The sequence below is a fragment of the Rutidosis leptorrhynchoides genome, chromosome 2 (genome assembly GCF_046630445.1).
Source record: "Rutidosis leptorrhynchoides isolate AG116_Rl617_1_P2 chromosome 2, CSIRO_AGI_Rlap_v1, whole genome shotgun sequence".
Lineage (NCBI taxonomy): Eukaryota > Viridiplantae > Streptophyta > Magnoliopsida > Asterales > Asteraceae > Rutidosis > Rutidosis leptorrhynchoides.
The window spans coordinates 641,108,483-641,134,753 of record NC_092334.1 but is presented as its reverse complement, the minus strand read 5'-3'; the positions used below and the strand labels follow the sequence as shown (position 1 = coordinate 641,134,753).

The 26,271-nt window shown below is 34.6% G+C and overlaps 3 protein-coding genes across 3 annotated transcripts; 2 read left to right on the top strand and 1 right to left on the bottom strand.

The window, feature by feature from the left end:
- Window positions 1–8,973: 8,973 nt before the first annotated feature.
- LOC139893720 (acetolactate synthase small subunit 1, chloroplastic-like) lies at window positions 8,974–14,889 on the top strand. The gene is made up of 12 exons (XM_071876896.1): window positions 8,974–9,235; window positions 10,748–10,961; window positions 11,052–11,135; window positions 11,941–12,009; window positions 12,202–12,285; window positions 12,373–12,516; window positions 13,083–13,169; window positions 13,268–13,372; window positions 13,472–13,594; window positions 13,885–14,037; window positions 14,339–14,404; window positions 14,631–14,889. The coding sequence occupies exons 1-12, from the start codon at window positions 9,021–9,023 to the stop codon at window positions 14,712–14,714; spliced, it is 1,428 nt and encodes a 475-aa protein (XP_071732997.1). The 5' UTR covers window positions 8,974–9,020; the 3' UTR covers window positions 14,715–14,889.
- A 2,787-nt stretch (window positions 14,890–17,676) lies between these two features.
- Window positions 17,677–22,203, top strand: LOC139893719 (U-box domain-containing protein 52-like). The gene is made up of 10 exons (XM_071876895.1): window positions 17,677–17,869; window positions 18,654–18,751; window positions 18,846–18,967; window positions 19,061–19,269; window positions 19,374–19,431; window positions 19,789–20,065; window positions 20,159–20,260; window positions 20,385–20,756; window positions 21,110–21,838; window positions 22,063–22,203. The coding sequence occupies exons 1-10, from the start codon at window positions 17,683–17,685 to the stop codon at window positions 22,081–22,083; spliced, it is 2,175 nt and encodes a 724-aa protein (XP_071732996.1). The 5' UTR covers window positions 17,677–17,682; the 3' UTR covers window positions 22,084–22,203.
- A 1,736-nt stretch (window positions 22,204–23,939) lies between these two features.
- Window positions 23,940–25,817, bottom strand: LOC139893718 (copper transport protein ATX1-like). Its single transcript, XM_071876894.1, has 3 exons — window positions 25,686–25,817; window positions 24,438–24,513; window positions 23,940–24,304 (listed from the first exon to the last, which is right to left on the bottom strand). Exons 1-3 carry the CDS (start codon window positions 25,692–25,694, stop codon window positions 24,159–24,161), a joined length of 231 nt encoding a protein of 76 aa, XP_071732995.1. The 5' UTR covers window positions 25,695–25,817; the 3' UTR covers window positions 23,940–24,158.
- Between the last annotated feature and the right edge of the window lie 454 nt (window positions 25,818–26,271).

Here is a 26,271-nt window from a genome sequence, read left to right as displayed (position 1 = left end):
ATGAGGGTTATGTTAATCATGATATCTTCATTTCAAATGATGATAATTCAAACCTTGAGGACAATGTTTTTTAGTGAACAAAATTCGTTTAGTTCTAGTTCAAATGAGGATACCAACACTAATGTTGATGAGGAGTGAGAAGGTCTTCTAGATCTAAATTCTTTCTTGATAAATTTAAAGATTCTGAAAATAAAACTAAAAATTTTGAAAATAAAACTAAATTTATGTATCATATGAACAATAATTTTATGTTTGTTTCTTTAAATAGTGATGTTAAATGTCATTTAACTAGTTTTGATAGATGCATTCAATGTGATTCTTCATTTGACTTTGAGTTAAAGAAAATGGTTGAGTTAGGTGTCAAATTGTGTTATAAAGAGAGTGAATGTAAAAAATCATTCTCTGAATTACTCAAATAAGGAGATTATATTAAGCGTTTTTAATGAATGTTTTATCCATTAACATAAGGGGGAGTAAAAAAAGGAAAAAGAAAAAAAAAACATTTATGGATTAAGGAGTTGTGTAATGAACATAAGGTGATGTTTCTTGGAATTCAAGAGACTAAAATGACTAAGCTTGAATTTTTTCGAATTAAGGCTTTGTGGGGTAATTTCTATTTTGATTATGCTTGTAGTTTGGCAAGAGCTGCCAAGAGGTTTGTCCGGAGGTTTGTCCGGAGGTTTGTTATCTATTTGGGACCCTAGATACTTTACAAAAGATTGAATTTGGTGTGAAGATAATCTTTGATTGTTCAAGGAAAATGGTATAACTTGGATGACCAATTTTACATGATCAATGTTTATGGTCCTCAAGACTCTCATTCCAAAAGAATATTGTGGGATAAAATTCAGTCATTTACATCATCTAATGAAGGGAGCTTTATTATTTTTGGGGATTTTAATGAAGTCGGGAGAGAGGAAGAAAGATATGGTTCCATCTTTAATAGTTCAAATGCTAACCATTTTAATACTTTTATTGAAAATGTAGTTTTAGTAGACCTCTCTATATGCGGTAGAAAATACTCTTTGATGAATAAGTATGGAACAAAGATGAGTCTTATTCATCGGTTTTTGGTAACACAAAATGTTCTTAATAGCAGCCCAACTATTCAAGTTACAGCGTAATATAGAAAATATTCCGATCATTTTCCATTGCCGCTTCGTGATAATAAAGTGGATTTTGGTCCTATCCCTTTTAAGTCTACCATTCATGGCTCAAGTATACTGATCTCACTGATTTAGTCAAATCAACATTTCAAAGTGATGATATTCACATTCAACAAATGGGGTTCCAATAGGAACTTAAATGCCTTAAAGTCAAAATAGGATTAAGTTAAAGAAGGCAAGTGAATGTATTCGTAAGAAGCATATTTCCAGTAGATTGTTATATATAGATGCAAGCATTGATTTTGGTACTGCAACTCCTTCAGAAATAGAAGAAAAAATCTCGATTTCAAAAGAACTGGATGATTTGGTTAAAGCCGAAGAAATGGATTCTTTTCAAAAATCTCGTTGTAAATGAGATGTTGATGGAGATGAAAACTCAAAGTTCTTTCATTCTCTAATTAATCAACGCAGATCTCAACAACCAGTTTGTGGCATAATGGTGGATGGACATTGGATTGTTGACCCACAACAGATTAAACTCTCCTTTTTTTATTTTTACAAAGTGAAATATCAAAGTGAACCAACCCATTATATCTTTAATGATATTAATCCTATCATAAAGTTTCGATTGAAGATAATATTGGGTTAGAAAGGGTTTTAACTGATATGGAAATTCGTAATGCAGTGTGGGAATGTGGTAGTTGTAAGGCCCCCGAACCCGACGGGTTTACTTTTTTGTCCATTAAATCTTTTTGAGAAATTTTAAAGGAATACTTAGTTCGATCAGTTAAGGATTCGTTTAGGTCTGGCCATCTTCCAAATGGTTCATGTTCAACTTTCATTACACTCATTCCAAAGGTTTCTAATCTTACATTAATTAGGGATTATAGACCCATTTCCTTAGTTGGAGTTTATTACAAGATTATAGCAAAAATACCTACTACTCGGTTAGCTCATGTGATTGATAAGGTTATTAGCTACGAACAATCGAATTTTATTCCTAATCATTAGATTTTGGACGGGCCGTTGATTCTTGGGGTGGTAATGGATTATTACAAGCATAATACCAAAAAGTTAATGATGTTGAAGGTTGACTTTGAAAAAGCATTTGATTCCGTAAGTATGAAATATTTGGATCATATGCTTGCTAAATTAGGATTTGGTTTAAAGTGGAGAAATTGGATTTTTATGTGTTTGACATCAGCTAGAACTTATGCTTTAGTTAACGGAAGTCCCACTAAAGAATTTGGTCTTAAAAGTGGTCTTCTTCAAGGTGACCCTTTAAGTCCATTCTTATTTTTGATCATCGTGGAAGGGCTTCATTTAGACTTGAAAGCAGCTGTGAATTGTGGGGTAATAAAAGGTGTTTCGGTTGATAATCAAAAAAATTTTTTATCGCACATTATTTATGCTGATGATGTTGTTGTTATCTCTGATTGGGATCATGAGGAAATAGATAGTATCATTAGAATTTTCAACATTTTCTTTCTTAACATTTACTTTCTTGCTTCGGGCCTCAAGATTAATGTCGGTAAATCTAATGTTTTTGGTTTAAATGTTTCTAATGAAGATATGGAGGATATGGTTGCTCATTCGGGATGTGCCAAAGGTACTATTCCACTTTCTTATCTTGGTTTAGATTTGGGAATAAATATGAATTTTATTGCTAGTTGGAAACCAATTGTTGATCGGTTTACTAAAAGATTGTCGAATTGGAAGGCTCGTATGTTATCTTATGGAGGTCGTTTCACTCTCATTAAATCAGTGCTTGGGAATTTGGGTATTTATTAGAGCACTGGGAGTGGTGACCCAGGTCACTTGGCATGTCAGGCGTGACTTGCTGCATCAGAAAAAGTGAGGAGTGGTGTCCTATGTCACTTGGGGTATAAAAATTAACATAAATATAAAAGTGGGCTGCCTCAAAACACGTCGTGTATGCGACTGACAGAGGGGAAACGGGCCTGTGCGACGAGGGTGGGGAGTGGGTGACTCAGTCACCTTGAGTGCGACGAGGTGGAGACGGGGTACCACTCCCCTTGCTCTTACCTTTCTATGTTTAAATGCCCTAGAAAAGTCCTACATGATTTAGAAAGTATTCGTAGTACTTTTGGGGAGGTGATGTGGATTAAAGAAAATTGCATTGGATTAAATGAAAGTTGATTCTTTCTTCTCTAGACAAAGGAGGACTGGGTATTTGTGTTGGTTATAGTTTTGGTTAGAAGATGAATATGGTTGCTAGCTATATTGGTAAAATGGATGTTATCCCACATAGGTGGGAGGAAGAACTTGGAAGGGGTGACTTGGTTATAAAAGGAGTGTTAAGCCTCACTTCCAAATCGCACCAATCAATACACTTTAAGTATTTGATTATTTCTTTCTTTCTTACTCTTGTTTGAGAGTTGTATTAGTTAAATATTTTGGAGAGTGTAGTTGGCTTAAGAGAGTCGTCTATATCATTGTAACAATTTGTGATATAGTGTATTTCTCTCTTTGGGGGCCGGTGATTTTTCTCCTGTTTTGGAGTTTCCACGTTAAATCTTGTATTGTGTATTGTTCTTATTTCTTTACTGTTTTTCATTGGGCGTTTGTTGGGGATTAGTGAGGCCGTAATTTCCCAACAACTGGTATCAGAGCGTCAGGTTTGACGGGGGTCTCGGTTATAGGAGTCGGAGTATGCTCTGTGGTTGCCACGGGAGTGGATCGTCCACATCAGAAACGAGTTCTATTGATCGTATAGGGTATCTGGTTAGACAATATTTTTCTGATTCGTAGTAATAGTTGGATTTATTAGTGGCGAGTTGTGGATTTCCGATTTAAAGGGTCCTGGCTACCTGCTACATCTTTTGGCTATTCGAAACGTGAGCAAAATCAGAGAAAGTGTTGTTTATAGGATACGGATACGATGTCGAAGTTCAGTCCAATGAGGTTTGATGTAGAGAAATTTGATGGGAGGATCAATTTTGTCTTATGGCAGGTTCAAGTCAAAGATGTGTTGATTCAGTCCGGTTTACACAAGGCTTTGAAGGGTAAACCCACCCTTGTTCCTGGCAGTGATTCTAGCAGTAAGTTCGATGAAGAAGAATAGGATGATATGGATTTGAGGGCAGCAAGTGCGATTCGTTTGTGTCTTGCAAAGAACGTTCTTGCAAATGTGCACGGGTTATCAACGGCAAAGGAGCTTTGGGTTAAACTAGAGCAGTTGTACCAGGGCAAGGGCATCTCAAATCGGTTATGTCTTAAAGAACAATTTCATACTCTGCGTATGGATGGGGGTTCAAAGATTTCAGATCATCTAAGTATTCTTAACGGTATTGTTTCGGAACTGGAGGCTATTGGAGTTAAAACGGATGATGAAGATAAAGCTTTGAGGTTGATATTATCTTTATCATCGTCCTATGAGCACATGAAACCTATTCTAATGTACGGGAAAGAAACGTTGAAGTTTGAAGATGTTACTAGCAAGCTCCTATCCGAGGAGAAAAGATTGGAAGGTAACGGAGTCTCGTCATCAGAAGCTACGGTACTGTTGTGTTCGGATAGGCAGAAGAGAAACTCTAGAAAGAATCTGACATGCTGGAAGTGCGGGAAGACTGGGCATGTAAAGGTTAATTGTCCAGGTGGAGCTAATCCGGCAAATGGCTCCAAAGATGCTAACATTGTCTCCGTCGTTACGGAGAGTGACGAATTCTTCTGAAGTCACATCATCCTCATGGTGTGTCCGCGCCACCATGGAAAGGGATGTTCGTTAGCGGTTCCACAAATTGTACATGGGCATTGGTTTGGCGTTGATGCAAAGTGTGTGTTGGAAACTGATGTTGTAGCTGATGAAACTTTCAGGGAAAGCCAAACAGGAAGTTGCACCATAACTGTTCAGCTGGTTATAAAACATGTGCCAAGGTGAAATGCTTGGAATGCGATATTCTAAGTGCTATACTCTTTATGGTGGAGTATGATAATTCTGTTAAGAGTTATGATTGTCTGTTATGACAATGATTGTCGGGTCTTGACAATATTTGATGAAGGTGCAAATTTTATTTCTTGGGTTAGAGATAATGTCAGCGGCATGAAGATGAGGATCTTGAAGTTGTCGTCAAGGAAGCATCTACGTCGGTTATCCTTGCAATGTGGAAGCATGGTTATCTTCTTCTATCCAAAAGGTGGAGATTTGTTGGTTATAGTTTTGGTTAGAAGATGAATATGGTTGCTAGCTATATTGGTAAAATGGATGTTATCCCACATAGGTAGGAGGAAGAACTTGGAAGGGGTGACTTGGTTATAAAAGGAGTGTTAAGCCTCACTTCCAAATCGCACCAATCAATACACTTTAAGTATTTGATTATTTCTTTCTTTCTTACTCTTGTTTGAGAGTTGTATTAGTTAAATATTTTGGAGAGTGTAGTTGGTTTAAGAGAGTCGTCTATATCATTGTAACAATTTGTGATATAGTGTATTTCTCTCTTTGGGGGCCGGTGGTTTTTCTCCTGTTTTGGAGTTTCCACGTTAAATCTTGTGTTGTGTATTGTTCTTATTTCTTTACTGTTTTTCATTGGGCGTTTGTTGGGGATTAGTGAGGCCGTAATTTCCCAACAATTTGAAGTCTTGAAGCATTTAACTTGGCTTTGATCTTTAAGTGGGTTTGGAGATTTAAAACTAATCATAATTCATTGTGGTGTAAAGTAATTGCTTCAATTCATGGAGCATCAGGAGGTTTAGAAATCGAATCTTCTAATAGACCTGACATTTAGAATAACATCATTAAGACTTCCAAAAATGCTCAACAATTGAATCTGATTCCTGTGAATCCTATCAGATTTAAAGTTGGCAAGGGGAACACATTTAGATTTTGGGAAGATAATTGGTTGGAAGGGTCTACTCTTTGTGGTCGGTTCAATCAGTTATACCATCTTGCTACTGATAAAGAAGTTATGATTTCAGAAAAATATATTAGCAGTGTGTGGCAATGGAGTTGGTGCAGAAATTAAATAAGGGGAAGGAATGAGGGAAGTCTTTCTTTGCTTAAAACCATTCTTCAACAGGTTAATATCAATAATAAAGAAGATAATTTAATTTGAGGAATTGATAACAGAAACACTTACAACGTATGTAATACTCGTCGTCACATCGATCAGACATTGCTTCCTTCTGCTGAACCAACGACAATTTGGTTTAAGGTTATCTTAATTAAAATCAACATTTATTTGTGGAGAATGCGTCTAGACCGACTACCATCTCGACTTAATCTATCGAAACTTGGATTGGAGATATCTTCTATCGTTTGTCCACTGTGTTCTTCAAGGATTGAATATGGAGATCATCTTTTTTTTCTCTTGTAATTTGGCGCTTGAACTTTGGAGCAGATTAAGGGTTTGGTGCGATGTTAATATTCAAATTTTTGCTAATTGGCCTGAGGTCCTAAGTTGGGTTGAGCTTTGGGCTTCCTCCAAGACTATTATTAAGGAAATTGTTCAAAATACATTTTTTTTTTTAAGTCTTCAAACAAAATACACTTTTTTTAAAAAAATTGTCTTTTTACACCATTCAGTAGACGGAATTTCTGTCTACCACCTTTATCTGTCGTCTACTACCATTTTTACAAAGTAGTAGACAGTAACAACAAGGTAGTAGACAGTGAGAACAAAGCAGTAGACAGTCAATTACAAGGTAGCTGACCGTCTACTGCCTTGTTGTTATTGTCTACTACCTTGTTCTAGGTGTCGACACCAATAATACATATCAGTCGACACCTACAACAAGGTAGTAGACAGTAACAACAAGGCAGTAGACGGTCAGCTACCTTGTAATTGGCTATCTACTGCTTTGTTCTCACTGTCTACTACCTTGTTGTTACTGTCTACTACTTTGTAAAAATGGTAGTAGACGACAGATAAAGGTGGTAGACAGAAATCCCGTCTACCGAATGGTGTAAAAAGGCAATTTTTTTTTAAAAAATGTATTTTGTTTGAAGCCTTAAAAAAAATGTATTTTCATCAATTTCCCCTATTATTATGCATCAGATCATTTCAATATTTGTAGCTTGTTCATGGGCTAATTGGAGCTTCTGTAATGGTGTTGTGTTTTCGAATGTTAAAATTAAAAAGGCGAGTTGTTTGATTTTATTAGATCTACTTCTTATTGTTGGATTACTAATAGAGGTAGAAATAATATATCTTGGAACAATTGGCTCTTGAAGCCGTTGTAGAATGTTGTATTTTGTTCTTTTACCTCTAGTTGCTTGCTAGAGGTTATTTATAAAAAGTTGTTTGTCGTTAAAAAAAAATTAGTTTTGATAAGTATGTTAAACCTCAATCATAATATGACGCTTGTAAATATCATAAGTGGGTTAATGCTAATAATGAGATAAAGGCCTAACACCTTGACTATTACTTATTCTTAGTAGAAAATCCATTGGTTGCAAATGGGTTTTTAAAATAAAATATAAATCTAATAATGAAACAGAAAGGTATAAAGTTATACTTGTTACTAATGGGTTTAGGCAAAGATAAGGTATTGATTGTGACGAGACTTTTACTCATGTGATAAAAATGGCCATTGTTAGGTGTTTATTAATCTTGTTTGTTCAAAATAAATGACCTTTATTTCAGTTACTCCGTAGATAATAACAATGCTTTATTGTATGGTGATCTTATTGAGGAAGTTTATATTTGTTTACCTCAAGGGTATTTTTCTGAAATCGAGCCTAAATTTTGTAGACTTGATGAGTCATTGTATGGGCTTAAACAAGTTCCTTTAATGTGGAATGTTAAACTTACACAGTCTTTGATTGGTTGTAGTTTTGTTCATAGTGTTAGTGTTTATTCTTTATACACTATTTCTAATGATGATGTGTTTATTGCCTTACTTGTATATGTTTATGATAATATTATCACCGACAATGATGTTAATGAGATTAATAATGTTAAAACTTACTTGAATACTCAGTTTATGATTGAATACTTGGGTAAGTTAAAGTATTTCATTGGTTTGAAGTACTTCATACTGAGTCTGGATTGAGTATGTATATACGTTGGATTTGTTAAACGAGTTTGGTATGCTTGATTGTAAACCTGTTGATGCTCTAATTATGTTTTTGCTTATGGTACTTCTAAGGATGATTTGTTAATACTTGATATAACTAAATAGTAGCAACTCACATGTAGACTCATTTATTTAACCCTGACCAGACATGTCTACGATGTTCAAACTCTAAGTCAATATATGCATGTAGGGCTGTTAACGAACCGAACTTTTAACGAGCTACTCGAGTTCGAGCTCGTTTATTTCGAGTTTGAATTCGAGTCGAGTTCGACCAAAAGATGTTTGTTCGATTAGTTTTACAAGCCAAGTATGAAAATGTTAATATTGGACTCGCCTCGCTCGAAAACTCGTTTAATAATTGAATGAGTTAATCAAGCCTATATGGCTCGAATAGTTCGTATGCTCGTTTACGTTTAAACGAGTCGAACTACACGAGTTGAGCTAAGGGAGCTTGTTGAACAAGCTTGTATGAAAATTTATAATATTAATTTAAGACTTATATATGTTAGTATTAAATTTATAACTTGTATATCTAAGTAGAAAGTTTAACTAGCAACATATAAATATAAATGTTAGGTGTAACGAAAACATCTGAGTCTCATATTTATAAGCACTTTCTTATTTCTTAAAAAATTAAGTGGATTAATCAGTAACTGAAAATGGTCATATTTCCACTTAAAAGTTTATAGATTCACTTGAAATATGCATTATGAACTTATATGGTACAAGTAACTAAAGCACAGTTAAAAGTGGATTTGGTACGGTGGTAGCATTACTTATGTAGTCATTTTTAACCGAATCACACCATAAATATAAATAATAAATAAATAAAATAAAATTGCAACTCCTCTGAACTCACATCCTCTTCAACCATCTGCAATGACGGCCGCCTTGTCAACATTCTCCGCCCTAGTTCACTGTCGAACACCACCGTCCACCAATCAGCTGCCACCATTAAAAACCCTAGATTCTATATCCACTCCCCTTTTCTTCTCAAAATCCACAAAATTTAACATCAAAAAACTCTCCGTTCAAGCAGCCAGTAATACGGTTACTACGTCCGTTGATTCACCTCCATCTATGCCTCGACCTACGTAAGCTCATTCAAATTATTACTTAATTAATGAAATAAACGTTCATTATTTGAATTTTTGTTTTCCTGTTTCTAGACTATTGCTACTATTTGTTAATTGATTTATATCTATACTGTGTGCATATATACAATATAAATTATACTGTAGGTATATGCACTACGTGTATTGTTTATAGTGGAAGTATCAAATATAGGTTGGAACTATTTAAAATCATAATTTGTATTATATGACCTAACGAATTTACAAAGTTGTCAAATTGAAGAGTTTTATGGTTCTGCATTTGATTGCATAATGCAACTATGGTGTGTATGCTAATGATAATAACTTTTTAGGAATTTGATTATTACAGTTGTTAGGGCTATGTTTTAGGATTAATTTGCAGCTAACTATTGTTTTTTAAAGTGAAAGAAAGGAAAAATTCAAGTAACTGCCCACATACTTTAATCCTTTTGAAAAGTCAATCTAATTTTAGTTCCCCTCCCTTTTAATTCACATGTAAAAACAAACAAAAATTGTTTGTAAGATCTAATGAGTTCCAACTTTTCAAGTAACCGTCATTCATGGTTGTAATAGTCCCCGGCTAGTCCCCGACTAGTCGAGATTTTGAGGTACTCCGACTCGTCCACAACTAGTGAAGATTTTGAAGTATTCTTACTCGTCCACGATTAGTCTCTGACTTGGCCTATTTAGTCAGTCACAGTTGTCAAAAATTCAACTTAGTCGGGCAAAGTCATAATTATTAGTCCAAAGTCGGATTTATTCGGTCAAAAGCGGTGAAACTCAGTCAAATACAACAAAGTTGGTCAACGTCCGAGTTCCGACTAGCGACTTTTACAACCTCGCCGTTATCATTTGCAGGGATCATCGAACAGAAAGCAAGATGATCATTGCTGCCATTTATATACAGTAGTTATGTTTATTGCACTATTTTCAGTCTATTACAATTTTAAAAATCACAATATGTTACTGTTGTTGTGTGCATGATTCCATAAAATGAATGTGTCAGTGTTAATGCAGTCTAACAAGAAAAATTATACACTTAACAAAATCTTACAAAAACTTTTTACAAAATGAGGTGGCACAATAAATCAACCAATCACTTAAATTTTATTCACAGTTTTTTATACTTCCCTAATTTAATTGGTCAATTTTATCTTGTAAATTTTTTTGTGTAAAGTTTTTGTAAGTATAGAATACCTCGTCTAACAAATACTCCGTAAATTATTAGAGAGACACTGACTTCTAAAATGAAAGCAATGCAGGTGGCTACAACATATTAGGGTATTTTTTGATAGTTTTTATATATACAATTTGTTGGAAGTTAATTCTTATCCATAGCCCTAAGGACTACATTTTTGCTAATCCCTAATTTCAATTATCAGATTGTTGAGTGATATAAAAGGACATGATTAGTCAATAGAATGTTTCAAGAAGATGACATCATTAATCCGTTTTTTACATTATATTTGGAATTTAAGATTAGGATTCAGATATTATGATATTGTAATTCAGGGTTAGGCGCCACACGATCTCAGTATTTGTCGGTGATGAGAGTGGAATGATAAATCGGATTGCAGGAGTTTTTGCAAGGAGAGGATATAATATCGAGTCTCTTGCTGTTGGTTTAAACAAGGACAAGGCTCTTTTTACGATAGTTGTATCCGGAACTGAAAGAGTGGTGCAGCAAGTTATGAAACAGCTTTTAAAGCTTGTTAATGTTCTAAAGGTTGATTTTTCTTTTAATCTCAATCTGTTTTAGTTAACATATTTTGATAACTGCTTATGTTGAATCCTAAAAGTTGGCCATTTAAAACAGGTTGAAGATCTCTCAAAGGAGCCACAAGTAGAACGTGAGTTGATGCTCATTAAGATCAATGCAGACCCAAGCTACCGTATGGAGGTAATGATGATGTGTTCTTCATGTTATGACATACTGTACATCTTAATCATCGTGATGTACATATGCAATTAAGAGGGTGTTTCTAACTGTTCATATCACAAAAGTTAGTTAGATAGTTATATAAATAAGTTGCAATTAGGGATCAAACAATGAATGTGACATAAGCTGCAATAAGACTTACTATCAAGGGGTTAAAAGTTTGTACTACTTGCCCCATTGTTTCTTACGTATTTTGAGATGCTTTGACTCCCATCTCAGAAGATATACTATTTTATTTTATGACGAGAATGATTATATTGATTATTTTATTTGTTATGCTTTTATGAAGGATAAAAGGCCCAAAAAAGTACCAAAGTTTGCCAGATTTCTTATTTTGATCACTCAAATTGTTTTGATCAGTCTAAGTTATCCATGTGTTATGTACCACCAAAAAGAAATTTAATTTCCTTTGAATCATTCATGACACCAAAAACAAAACAAAATACAAATAATAATAAAAAAGCTTTTAGATGGTTGTGAGGCTGCATAATTATCTTTTCAATTTTACCATTAAAACGATATCTTTTTTTTTATATCTTGAAGCATCATAATTTTTTGCACCATTTACCCTTTTCCTAAAAGATCATAATAATCCATAAACTAGAATAATCAATTATCATGAATTCTTGGCTGTTTTTTATCTGATTCTAATTACTCAAATTTGTGAAAACACTAAGAGACACATCCAATAACTTCTTAATCCATCTAACAATTTCAGTATGAGAATCTGTTTTCTTACCATGTTATTTATTTCATTTAATTTCAGGTTAAGTGGTTAGTGGACATCTTTAGAGCTAGAATTGTTGATATCTCACAGGAGTCATTAACAATTGAGGTGATGGAAGTTGGATTTTTTCTTTACTTTAGTATCATCTGTGCAACTTATATGGAATGAGTTTTGGATCTACATGTCTTTGATTTTATTTATTTTAACCAATTCATTTATACTTTTAGGTGACAAAATTTCATTTGCATTTGTTCCATGTACTTTTGATAGATTTAAATTTGTTTACTCATTGGAATCCAGGTAACAGGTGACCCAGGAAAAATGGTTGCGGTGCAAAGAAATTTAAGCAAGTTCGGGATCAGAGAAGTTGCTAGGACTGGCAAGGTAAGTATTCAGTGAAGTCTTCTGACTTATTTTTTATTTATTTATAATTTATAATAGTTGTAATATGTTATCTTTGATGCGTTACAGATTGCCTTGAGAAGAGAAAAAATGGGTGAAGATGCTCCTTTTTGGCGATTTTCAGCAGCCTCGTATCCGGACCTTGAAGAAATTAGAACACCTCTTCAGGCCAAAACGAGAACTGAATACCAAGAAACTGATACGTCAGTTGGGGTGAGTTTTGTTATTACCACTGAATGTGAAGATGGAAATTTCAGCCCATTTACCTAAAATTGGATTGATTAAGGTCATCCTTCACCTCTAGCGAGTAATGGGTGAATTTCAAAAAGTGGTAAAATGGGCCAAATCAAATGGGTCGAAGTTGTCCCGACGTAAAATATCATTATATAATACTTAAGATTAATGACATACGGCATGAATCAATCCAAATATACAATTTTTCTCTTTCCACCTTGAATCTTGCCATGTATATATAGTATACAATTTTTCCATAAAATGAAGAAAAAAGGGATTTTTTTTTTGTGTGTGTGTGTGTGTGTGGATCAAGTTAATCTGTCTAACACGTTTCAATTGTAATAAAAAGTATTTGTTGTGACCTGAATTTGTGACGACCCAGTTTCCAAGCCAGTCTGGTCTGGCAACTATGCCACCTCTAGGCTTTATTGGTAATATAGAAAATGACTGTTATCTTCAGAATTATATGTTTACGTTTCTAATAGGTGAATGTTGTATTGCAGTGTTGCTTTTAACTAATTGTAAACTATGTTTATTCTGTGAAGGGAGATGTTTATCCAGTAGAACAGACTGATGACTATCCATTCAATCAAGTTCTTGATGCACATTGGGGTGTTCTTAATGAAGAAGATGTAAGATCTTATTTTCATTCCTAATTTTTCAATTTAATTACTGTAAAAGACTGATTACTTGCAAGATATTTTACATAGTTTTGGTCTGGTGCTTCTAGACAAGCGGGCTCCGGTCACATACCTTATCTCTGGTTGTAAATGACACTCCCGGGGTTCTCAATATAGTAACAGGAGTTTTTGCTCGTAGAGGTTACAATATTCAGGTATATTTCTTGTACTATTGATAAAAACTTTTCACTTATGCGAATCTATATATAATATGTAAATAATTTAAAGCTCTTTTTGTGTTTGGAATTTATTAGAGTTTAGCAGTTGGTCATGCTGAAGTAGAGGGGCGTTCTCGCATCACAACTGTTGTCCCTGGTACAGATGAGTCGATTAGCAAGTTGGTGCAACAACTATATAAGTTGGTTGATGTTCATGATGTGAGTATCTAATTTATACCTTGTGTTAAACAAGTTATTTTGATAGCCGAATCTTTTGTTGAAAGAATATACCTTGTTTTATGATATCTGGCCTACTATTTATTTTTATAGTGAAAGGTTTTTGACATATGTTTCTTTGGTCAACTACCTATGCATACCAAAAGTAAACCACATTGACCCATTATTGGTCCTGCTCATTTTACATTCGCTACCCATTGTGCCTACTGAAACCTTGTACTTGTTGAATCTGTTTTACATTCACATTGACAAATCTTTTTTGTATACGTCAGGTTATTGATCTAACATCCATGCCTTTTGCTGAGAGAGAATTGATGCTGATTAAGGTTGCCGTGAATGCTACAGCACGGCGCAATGTTCTTGATATTGCAAGCATATTTAGGGCCAAAGCCGTTGACGTGTCGGATCACACAATTACACTTGAGGTTAATATATTTATATCCTATACACTTGTAAATCAAGAAATCAAGTCACATGTCTCATGAAAATACTATCATTTACGTTTTGAGTTCATACTATATTAAATTGCTATTTTCTCTTAGAATCATCACTACAAACAAGAAAATGACGAATTACATAATACATACATCTTGGCACATTGTAAATCTTTATAGGATCATTAAAACGACCACCTGATGCTCTTCATGATCCCTCTTTATTTTATTCTTCTTTTTTATCTCCTTAGTTTTGTTTCAGCAATAAATGTGTTTTCTTGTACTTTTCCAGGTTACTGGAGATATATTTAAGATGGTTGCATTGCAGAGATTGTTGGAGCCGTGTGGAATTTGTGAGGTTCGTTCTTGTATTATCATCAAATAATCAAATATATTTCTTTCTATATGAAGATGACACGTTTTTAAGTTTAATGGACACAGCTTGGTTCTGGCTAACACATGAAACCATGAACCAAAAAACCATGGCTGGTGACTGAAACATATTTTCAAAATTGAACCAGAGTGATCGTTCTGATTAAGTGACGGTGCTATTTAGACTTGAACCTTTTTATCTTTATCTGCAGGTGGCAAGAACAGGGCGGGTGGCATTGACTCGTGAATCTGGCGTTGATTCAACTTCTCTCCGTGGTTATTCATATCCTGTTTAATTTGAATCTTTTCGAGCCTCCTCTTGTTTTGGGTCCTCATGGGTATACATTGTCCATCGTTAATTGACTAAAAATGGCAGTGTTCTGTATGTGCGTCTCTAGCAGTTGTTGATTTGATTTTCGGCTCAATAGCACGAGCTTTATATATATTTCAATAAAGACAAAATTGCTGAAATGATCCCTGTGGTTTGTACCAAAATGCTGATTTAGTCCCCATGGTTTTTTTTGATGGATTTCATCCCTGTGGCATGCAAATCGAACTGAAATAGTCCCTCACGCTAATGGTTGTTAAAAAATTCCGTTAAATCAGGTCACATGCTATGCACATGAGGGTATTTTAGGCATATTAATTAATTCTTTTATTTTATCCTTCAATTCATCATCTATCTTCATCTTCCCCAAATCAAGACCATTAAAAACCCTAAAAAGTCTAGGGCTGTAAATGAGCCAAGCTACTCGTGAGCTACTCGAGCTCGGCTCGTTAAAAACTCGATTCGAGCCGAGCCTAAACGAGCTCGAGCTCGAGCTTCAGATATCGAGCTCGTTTAAGTTCGCGAGCCTAAACGAGCTTTATAGAAATATAATATTTTTTTCATTTTTGTATTCTTACATATCTTACATCTTATCTTACATATAAATTAAAAGAGATGTATATATTCATATTTGTATTATTACTTTATAATTAAAAGAAGATGTACAGATACTCACGCATGCAAGTCCGTATAACTATAATTGTGTCCATTCATTTCCATCTACGTTTACTCAGTTCCCCATTCCCTAGATGTCTTTTGAAGAAGTTTGAAATTTTTTTCAAAGAAACTTAGTCCCACATCGCTGTGAAATACAACTTCTTCCATATTCCTTCTCTATATTAGGTCTTTTTCTTTTTTGTGCTGAAGGAAAAAATCCAAATAAATAACAGAATAAATATTTTAGATTTTAGATTGACACCTGATAAAGGCGAGCTCAAGCTTTTCAAAAAAGTCACTAAAAGTCACTAGCCGAGCTTTGCTTAACATACGGGTTAATTGTGTTTCTTTTTTGACAAACAAGCTTTCATCGAGCCGTGCTCGAGCTTTTATCCTTTTTTACAAGCCGAGCTCGAGCATGAAGTGTAAGGCTCGATACGAGCCGAGCTCGAGCTCGAGCTTTATAAAAATTAAATGAGTCGAGCTCGAACACTATCAAGCTCGGGCTCGGCTCGGCTCGTTTATACCAGTAAAAACTAAAACCAAATTAAAATATTACATCCACCACTAAATTCAAATCTCAAATCACAGATCTAGGTCACAAAGTCACCACCAAACCCACCATCTCCTTTCCCATCTGGAAAAACGCAATCAACACCATTAAAAACGCAATCGAAGTACGAAATCCAAATCCTATTATCCTTTCACAATCACTGTAGAAAATTAAATTTCACAAAACAGTGTCACAAATTATTTCACACCTAAACAAACACTGATCAATATCATATTATTTCATCTTCACCTTTTACAGTTTCTGTACACGAAGACAATATGATCCATGATTCAAACCTTATTAATTTGTGATCATAACAACAAATTGAGGTTGGAAACATGATTCTCAAGTGTATCCGTACACTCGTCTAACATAATATTGGATCAACAACAACATCATCTTGTCAAATTAGATCATGTTCTTCATTGTTCAAAACGTCACGGTCAAAGTCTCCGGATTAAACGCTAATGATTTGATGAAATCTAAAAATGTAGAGTTGTTAGAAATCTCATCGTGATTGTTTCTGCAAATTTACAGATACTAATTCGAAGAAACGAGTTCGAATTGAACAGTGAAACTTTGGGATAAAAAGTCAAACGACTAGATGTTGATCAAATTCAAAATGTACAAGTTGTTATTGGCCATGAATCTGATAGACGAGCATTTGTTAAAGGATTATGAACACTTTTGGTGAAAGAATTGAGTCAAGAAAGCATCTAAATCGAAAATGATTTTTAGTGTTCATCTACAAAGTCGACACTATTCATCGCTAATTCAAGGATTTGATGCAGTTTTGGATCGATTTACTTCATCAATCATGTTAATCGCTGCTTCAGGAGCATATTATGAATGATTTGCAGGTTTAATTTTACGATTGGATGATATCATAAATTTGAGTTCAAACGGTTATTGAAGGTTACTGTACGATGAATCTGATTTGGTATATGTGTTGAATCACATTCGGTATATAGTTTTGTTAAGGGCGGTTATTGATTCGGTACAAAATCTAATTTCAAGATAGGTGATGAAGTTTCTCAAAGGAAAGACAAAACAGGTACCATTTCATCAATTTTGATACAAACTACAATGACGATTTCAGTAATTTTGTCAATAAAGGAAACAAACTCACGAAAATACTCTCACATGTCTGGCACATGACTCGAGCTAACGGCATTTTTTGACGGCCGTCGGTCAGAGGGACTAAATCAGCAACTTTTACAAACCACCGGGACCAAATCCATCAAAAAAAAAGCACAGGGACGAAACCAGCATTTTAGTACAAACTACAGGGACCATTTCAGCAATTTTGTCTTCAATAAATGCTGATATTTTTAAGTAGATTTGGTCCCGACCTGGTTTGAAAGATCTGATTTTGAATTACTTACTCAAGTTGAAGATGTGTTTTTTTCTCTTTATCTTGGTAAACTATTTATTGGTATTAAGTTTCAATTTTGGTGGATCTTGGCCCTTGAAAATATTTGAGAGATTTAAGGTCTTGAATATTATTGCCCACACAGAATTTGTTGTTTTTGACTACCCTACTTTTATGTTGATAATAAAACTATCATCATCCACCTATTATCTTAGGAGTTTGAAATCTATTGACAAAATTGGTAGAACATATCAGGAAGAAAAAAAAAAAGATTCAAAAATGCTAACATGAAAAAGAATGGAACATCATCAATATGATCATACCAATACCAAACAACATTAAAGATAATAGACAATGTGGCTTCCAAAAAGTGGAAGTAAGGCTGGAGACAGAATGCAGCGAAAAGGAACAGCAATGGTGGCGGTAGCGATTGACAAAGATAAATACAGCCAACACGCGCTTAAATGGTCCATTGAAAATCTGCTTACGCGTGGACAAACCGTTGTTCTCATTCATGTTATTCGAAAAGCCCCTGCTACAGGCAATTCTATCTCTATCAATCTCTGAATGAAATATGCATGCAAATTTCAGGATTCTAGATAGTGTATATGATATAAAGCCTCAACATTTTTGGATATACAGATTGTAATGGTTAACTCGACGCATAGTTTATAAGAGCATATTATCTGTAAAATTACATTTTCTCAAAATGTATGCCTAGATAAGTGCAGTATGTGCGTCAAACAATGAGGATTAGGCATAAACAGGTTCAAATTTAATGCATATAGCCATAGCAATGCTCGTGTAAAACAATTGATAAAGTCTAATGAAAGAAATTTATAATCTTAGAGCACACTCGATAGAAAAAGTCTTCAATGATTTTTTTATTCCAACTTATTTCAAATCATTATTGAAAGATTTACCTCACTAAGTGCACATTTGGGTAGCTAGGCAAATGGTCAAAAACGGTCACGGGAATACTCAATTAGACTACGCACATCTGATTAAAATATATGCCCTCTCGATTTTTTTTTATCTCAATATCAAAAACCTCTTGTTTACCCATTTAAAAGACTTCATGAAATATGGAGTGATCCGATAGAAAAACGTAGTTCTAATCCTTTCACTCTAATATGGAAATTTCATCTCAAGTCTCTTTCAAGTCAACTTGCATCAATGCCTTTTGAGTTATCACGAGTTTATGAGATGAAAGTATGTATTTCGAAAATGGCAGAGTAGAACGCGAAATACGAACATCACAGTTTTTGAGTCGAGTTCTAGACACTTTCGAAAAAGTCCAGTTGATAGTCGCATTGTGAGTGCAGGTGGAGGTATTGATGTATCAGCTGCAAACAAGCAACAAAGTGAGAAACAAACAAGAGACTTGTTCCTAACCTTCCATTGCTTTTGTACCCGTAAAGAAGTATGATTATATTAATATTAATATTTACGACATAATATTATTAAGCATCCTTTTACCTGGTGTTAACCACCTTATTATGTTCGTTTCGATGCAGATACAATGTTATGATGTTATACTTGAAGATACAAATATAGCAAAAGCGCTCACAGAATACGCTTCTTATGCTGCAATAGAGTATTTAGTCCTTGGAGCCTCATCAAAACATGGTTTCATCAGGTCATGAGTTTGTCTATATGTCTCTTGACATAAAATTTGATGTTTGATCGTATACTTTATCATCAAATTAAAAATTTTATATTTATAATGCAGATTTAGGACATCTGATGTGCCAAGTCATGTGATGAAATCTATTCCTGATTTCTGCACAGTTTACGTCATTTCAAAATCAAAAATATCTTCGGCCAAAAAATCATCACGCGCAGTCCCGTTTCCATCCCCTTTGCGTGAGAAAATCGAAGAGCAATCTAACACTAACTTTGAAGCAAGTGTACGCCGCAAAAATAGCTTTAACATTAAACGTTAGTTACTTATATCTTCTTGAAAAACGACAATCCAATTCCCAAAAAATGTTTATTATTATTATTTTTAATTTTTTGTAATGATGAAAAAACCTTGTAAACAGAGGCAGATGAGACACCCAAGAAGGAAGTTCCAGTACCAGAAGACACTGACTCAATCAGGTAAGTGGCAATATAGACCCATTTACTTAGGAACGGACCAATTTGGTTACAAATGGGTCTAACATTTGAATGTTGTTAAAAAAATCTTTCTTTTTGTTCATAAGACAGTCTAAATAACTTTAGTTAATAACTTAATTATTAATTTAGTATAGTAATAATATAATTTTCACAATCATATTTAAGAATTGAAAATTTTAAAGTTACAGACTAATAATAAGTTTACAAACAGATGTGGCACCAATGAAAAAGTTTAGAAAATGAGAAATTTTTCTGTGGGTACCTGACCGACCTGACCCGTTTTGACCCCTTCTAAACATGACCCATTTTAACTAAAGCATATTGTGAAATGGGATGCAGGTCTCCGTTTAATAGAGGGAGAGGGTTGAATGCAAGATTATTGTGTGGGGAGCTATCAGAACCAGACACCGATTTATCATTTGTGAGCGACGGAAGGCCAAGTTGTGATCCGATGTCTGTTGCTGACCCAATGTTTTACGACGAGTCAAGTGCCGATTTGACCCCACGAATTTCGACCTTTTCAGAACGTAGCTTCGAGTCACCATTCACCAAGGGAGCTGATATGAGTACCATGTTTTCTTCACCCTCGGTTGTATCATCATCAACACGAACACCAGTAATGCATAACACTCCCATTTCAATCAATAATACATTTTTTTAAAAAGATGAACGCGTATATATTTTCTGTAGCTAATTTATTCTACTACAGGATGATGTGGATAATGAAATGAGAAGACTAAAGATGGAACTCCAAAGAACAATGGAGATGTACAGTTCAGCCTGTAAAGATGCACTTACAGCTAAACAAAAGGTCCATTACAATTATTCTTATTTTCATTATTTTAGTTTTAGTGTGTGTGTGTGTGTGTGTGTGTGTGTTATTTTAAGGCTTTATGTTTTTATAATGTATTATAAATTATAATTAAACTTTACAGGCAGGAGAACTGGAGCGATCTCGGGTGGCAGAAGAGGAAGCACCAGAAGTTGCTGAAAAAGAACGATACCAAGCGTTAATGGCGAAAGCACGAGCTTCTAGAAGAATTGCAGAGATAGAATCACAAAAACAAGCACTCGAACACCCCGAAGACAAGCAACACGAGTCAGATAATATGGAGCAAAACGAGTTTAAGTATAGAAGATACACCATTGACGAGATCGAAAAAGCCACCGATTTCTTCACCGAGTCAAGAAAGATCGGAGAAGGTGGTTATGGCCCCGTTTTCAAGGGCCGGCTTGATAATAACCTTGTCGCCATTAAGGTTTTACGACCCGATGCTGCTCAAGGAAGATCACAGTTTCAACAAGAGGTAAAAACATCATAATTTTTTATTTGGGGAAAAACAAGAATTAATGGTGTTGTTTGTTTTTTAAGATGTTTTTGTCTGAGGATCTGCGGACCATGTATTAGTGAAGATGTAGCCCGAAGGTCTGCTCAATAGTGAAGACTGTTTTAATGTCTGCAAAATAACTTAATTATGTCTGCATCACTTAGAAGCTTATTTCTGAGTATGCGAGTTTGCAGACAGAATAAGACATTATTTTATCTTTATGTATCCAGAAAAATAAACAGTCTGTAGTGAAAACATCTGCGGCGCGCAGACATAAGACCTTTACTCTATTTACATTTTTATATATCCATAAATTTTTTTAATTGTAATAGGTTGAAGTGTTGAGTTGTATGCAACATCCGAATATGGTTCTACTACTTGGAGCGTGCCCGGAATACGGTTGCTTGGTGTACGAGTACATGGCTAACGGTAGTTTAGAAGATCGTCTACTAAGAAGAGGAAACACGCCTCCTTTATCATGGCAAATTAGGTTCAAAATCGCAGCCGAAATAGCAACCGGGATCTTGTTCCTCCATCAAACGAAACCGGAACCAATAGTTCATCGTGACCTAAAACCCGGGAATATTCTTTTAGACCAAAATTTTGTAAGCAAGATAAGTGATGTGGGGCTAGCTAGGTTACTGCCAGCATCAATAGCCGATGATGTCACGCAGTATAGGATGACATCAGCAGCCGGGACCATGTGTTATATTGACCCAGAATATCAACAAACTGGGATGTTAGGTGTTAAATCGGATGTTTATTCGTTAGGGATCATGTTGCTACAGTTGATTACTGCTAAACCGGCTATGGGTTTAGCTCATCATATTAGACGGGCAATCGATAGAGGAACATTTGCGAACATGTTGGACCCGAGTGTATCTGATTGGCCACTCGAAGAATCTTTAGGGTTTGCGAAACTGTCGATTCAATGCGCTGAGTTAAGGCGTAAAGATAGACCGGATCTTGGTAAGGTTGTGTTGCCTGAGCTTAATAGGTTGAGAGATCTTGGTGAAGAAAACATGACATCATCCGCAGATGGTCAAACCTCTCTCGCCCCGGTTAGTTCAAACGTTCACAGTTTTTTTAAGGTATTAAGCTAGTGGTGTCAAAATGGGCGGGTAAGACAAAGTGGGTAAATTTTATAACTAATACTGTTAAAGCGAATAATATCTTTGTGCAAATATAAAAACAAGAATTAGGTGTCAAAATGGGCAGGTTAGACAAAGTGGGTAATAATAAACATAAGACAACATGGAAATAATGTTTACTTAAATGCATGCAGGATAGTAGCGATACGGCTTGAAGCAGAACTGATGCTCGACGACACACAAGTAAAATCCATATAGTTTGTAGGTAGGTGAAACGAAACTAGCAAGGTAGCTCGATCAAGATTTTGTAACATTTTCGTTGTACAAGTCGTGGCTCTTAAAATTTATACTACTTGTTCACTAAAGTTTCGAGATATCATATATGCCGGTAGCAACACAACAACTGTATGTAAATGTTCAAGGCCAAGAACTTTGATCTTTTTTTAGCCCAAACAGAACTATGCTCAATACATAAAGCTGTGTGTGTTGATTATATACTTATCTATATATAAGCTACCAAAGAAGTAACAATTCATTAAACTACGCTTTATTATATAAGAATAGCATAAATTAAATAATACTTAACAGATACAGTTAATATAGCAAAAGATATAACAAAAAGTTGCTAACTTGTCCATGCTAACACACCCGTTAACCGAAAACAAAGTATGAAAATAATCAAATGACTGATTTTATAGAAAAAGGCGTCATACATTACACTTTTGCACATATACACCTTATCAGAATGAAATAGTATATAGGAAACGTAGTCACTTGTTAATTGGGTTGAAGCCATGAATCTTGAAATTTTAGCTTTTAACGGTATTTGGATTGTTATAGATTTACATCATACAAGAAAACCAATAGGGTGTAAATGGATTATAAAATTAAGTATGAATCAAATGGTGAGATTGAGAGGTATAAAGTAAGGGGAAATTGTTGAAAATACACTTTTTTTTTTTACTTCAAACAAAATACACTTTTTTTTTAAAAATTGTCTTTTTACACCATTCGGTAGACGGGATTTCCGTCTACCACCTTTATCTGTCGTCTACTGCATTTTTACAAAGTAGTCGACGGTGAGATAAAGGTAGTAGACGAATTCCCGTCTACTGGCAGGGTTAGTAGACAGCGAGAACAAAGCAGTAGACAGACATTTACAAAGTAGTCGACCGTCTACTGCCTTGTTGTTTCTGTCTACTGCCTTGTTGTTGCTGTCTACTCCCTTGTTAGTGTCTACAAGGCATTTCCGTCTACCACCTTTATCTGTCGTCTACTACCATTTTTACAAAGTAGTCGACAGTGAGATAAAGGTAGTAGACGAATTCCCGTCTACTGGCAGGGTTAGTAGACAGCGAGAACAAAGCAGTAGACAGACATTTACAAAGTAGTCAACCGTCTACTGCCTTGTTGTTGCTGTCTACTGCCTTGTTGTTGTTGTCTACTCCCTTGTTAGTGTCTACAAGGCAGTAAACAGCAACAACAAGGCAGTAGACAGCAACAACAAGGCAGTAGACGATCGACTACTTTGTAAATTCTGTCTACCACCTTTATCTCACCGTCGACTACTTTGTAAAAATGGTAGTAGACGACAGATAAAGGTGGTAGACGGAAATCCCGTCTACCGAATGGTGTAAAAAGACAATTTTTAAAAAAAAGTGTATTTTGTTTGAAGTCAAAAAAAAAAAAAAAAAGTGTATTTTCAACAATTACCCCTAAAGTAAGACTTCTTGTCAAGTGTTTTTAAATAAACATTTTCACGTGTGGTAAAACATTTAACTATCTAATTTTTCTATAGTTGGAGTATTGAACTTTTAATCTGGACAAGTTTGTGTTTGTTTATTGATGTTGAAGAAGAATATCCTTTTCCAGAATCATAAATCAATTAACTGCAAGTTTTTTGAACTAGAAAGTTGTTGGTTTGACTAGAAACTGAAAACGTAACTATAAGAATGGATGAATTTAGTATAACAACTTTTATTTACATCTTACAGTGGAAATCATCAAGACAACTTTAGAAGTTTAACCTAGTAGAAATCATTTAGCATTAAATCTTTTGTATGAGTGAATGTTAACCGACGTAATTAATCTGCTATTTAGTCCCAAAGTTGAGGCAAAACAACATAAACCAAGGCCCGAAAGGGGGTCCAACAAAAATTATTCATGACCAAATCACCAAATGTTACAATCACATCGACAGTTTTAACTTTACAAAAAAAAAAAAAAAAAAAAAAAAAGGACAAATTATAGAATACAATATCAAGTGTAACGAACCATTAGTCCATAAAGATTAAGCAGTGGCTGATGCTCCTTCTGCAGGCCAAAACTCGGTTTTCTTACCAGTCTTGGAAACAGTTTGGAGAACAGCATCCGGCTGCACGTTACCTTTCACCGTCACTTTCTGTTGCTCCAGATCAATGTCAAAAGTTTCCACCCCTAAACAATTATACATATCGAACGTTTTAGGTTGAAAATCATGTTTGCAAATTTTATTTTTGCTGACCAGAACATGTTCATATTATTTATAGAGCATTGTATTAAATGAGCCGTCAAAGGTTAAATAACAAACCTTCCATTTTGCCAAGAACCCTCTTCACAGCACCAACACAGCCGCCACATGACATACCAACCTTAAGAACGACAGTCTGCATTAACATACATAAACTACGTAAATTCTCCATAATGAAAATATCTGTTAAACGATACTCAGTAGATTATTTGGTAGGGTATTCAATTCAATTTCAAACTTAAATCAAAGGGGGTGTTTGGCTTAGTTTATTAGATTGAGCTTAAGATTTTTAGCTTTTAGGCTTATCCAAAAACCCCCCAAAGTATACAAAACGTTTAACAAGTAAAAGAAGTTACAAACTTTATACATCTACAACCTAAAAAACTACAATATATATATATCTAACATATTAAGATGATGGATGATAATTTGTGTTCCTTAAGTCAAAATTGGCAATAAAATAATTAGTTTGATCAACTAATGTGGAACTTATAGCAACCACAAGATATATTCTTAAAATAAGACGCATAAAATTTCATCTCAAACATAATCAGTAGGGAAAGCAGGAATTTTTTTCACCTTTTGCGGAAAAAAATATTAAAAGCGTATCAACTTTTTTTGGGCAACATATAGAGGTTTTTCGTCAAAATATGGGGGCTTTGGAGTAAAATCAAATCCACTGGAGGCAAAATCAAAAAATTCAAAATTTTTGCACTAAAAATTACAAATCCATTAAACACAATTTATAATAGCAGTCACTATAAAAGATACGGAGTATTAATTTAATTTTAATAATGTAATATAACAAGGAAAAATGGTCTTTAAGCACATCTACAATACAAGCATGGATGTTTAACCTAAAGCTAATTGAAAAAATTCACTATCTATGTATCTCACAAGCCTAATCCTAATCCTACAATATAACGAATTATTATAATCGTAGCAGCAGTCAAAATAATCAAGTTCTTTTAACCATTTTTATTAATCGATCAATTTACAGGACATCGTCAAAGGCAAACAACTATGAATTTTGTATTAATTTAGTTAAAGCCTAATCCTACAATATATAATTAGTAAAATTACTCATACAAAGATTATTTATATCGTTCGACCAGATTCCATAGTTAATAACCATAATTTATAGAAACATAGATACAATATACACAAAATATAATAAAATTTAGAGAGAGAAAAAAAAACAAAATATATGGTGATCGTAATCATATGACGATCCACCCAATGAAATTTATATTACGGTGATGGAATATGTAATAATAAATAAATGGGGGAAGAATTGAGAAGAAGTACCTGAGACATGGTTGAAAAATAATTGAGAAATTGATTTGATTTTTGAGAAGAAAAAGGGATAGATAAAATGGATCGATCGATTGATTTGATTCAGTGAGGTGGATGATATATATACAAGAGAAAGAAAAGAAAATACACGTTTGTTGTTTGGTCGTCAGCTGTTACCGCATATCGTTGACTTACAATTTCAATTAACAAATTTTCCACTGCCCATTTTACCCTGATAGTCCCCTTCTCTGCATTGGTGGATGAGGCCGGTAGATAATAGTATAATACCATGAAATCTTATCCTCCAGGTAAAAAGTTGTATCCGTCAAACGGGTCATGAGCGAGTTGCAGATAAAACACGATTCACTTATCCATGAGACCTTAGACTGCAAATAACCCAGCGTGGTTGCCTGAAAAATCCTCTCATTGCGCCGTAGTGGGGCGTGATGGTGGCAATTTTCCTCCGGCGCGATGACCCGATCACCTGGCGTGAAACAGAGCTGAAACGAATTTGATTGGAGGAGGGGAGTAACGGTCGAGTTGTGGAGTTCGAATTTTGTGTTTTCTAGCCGTTTTCAAACGGTAATGAATAATAAAA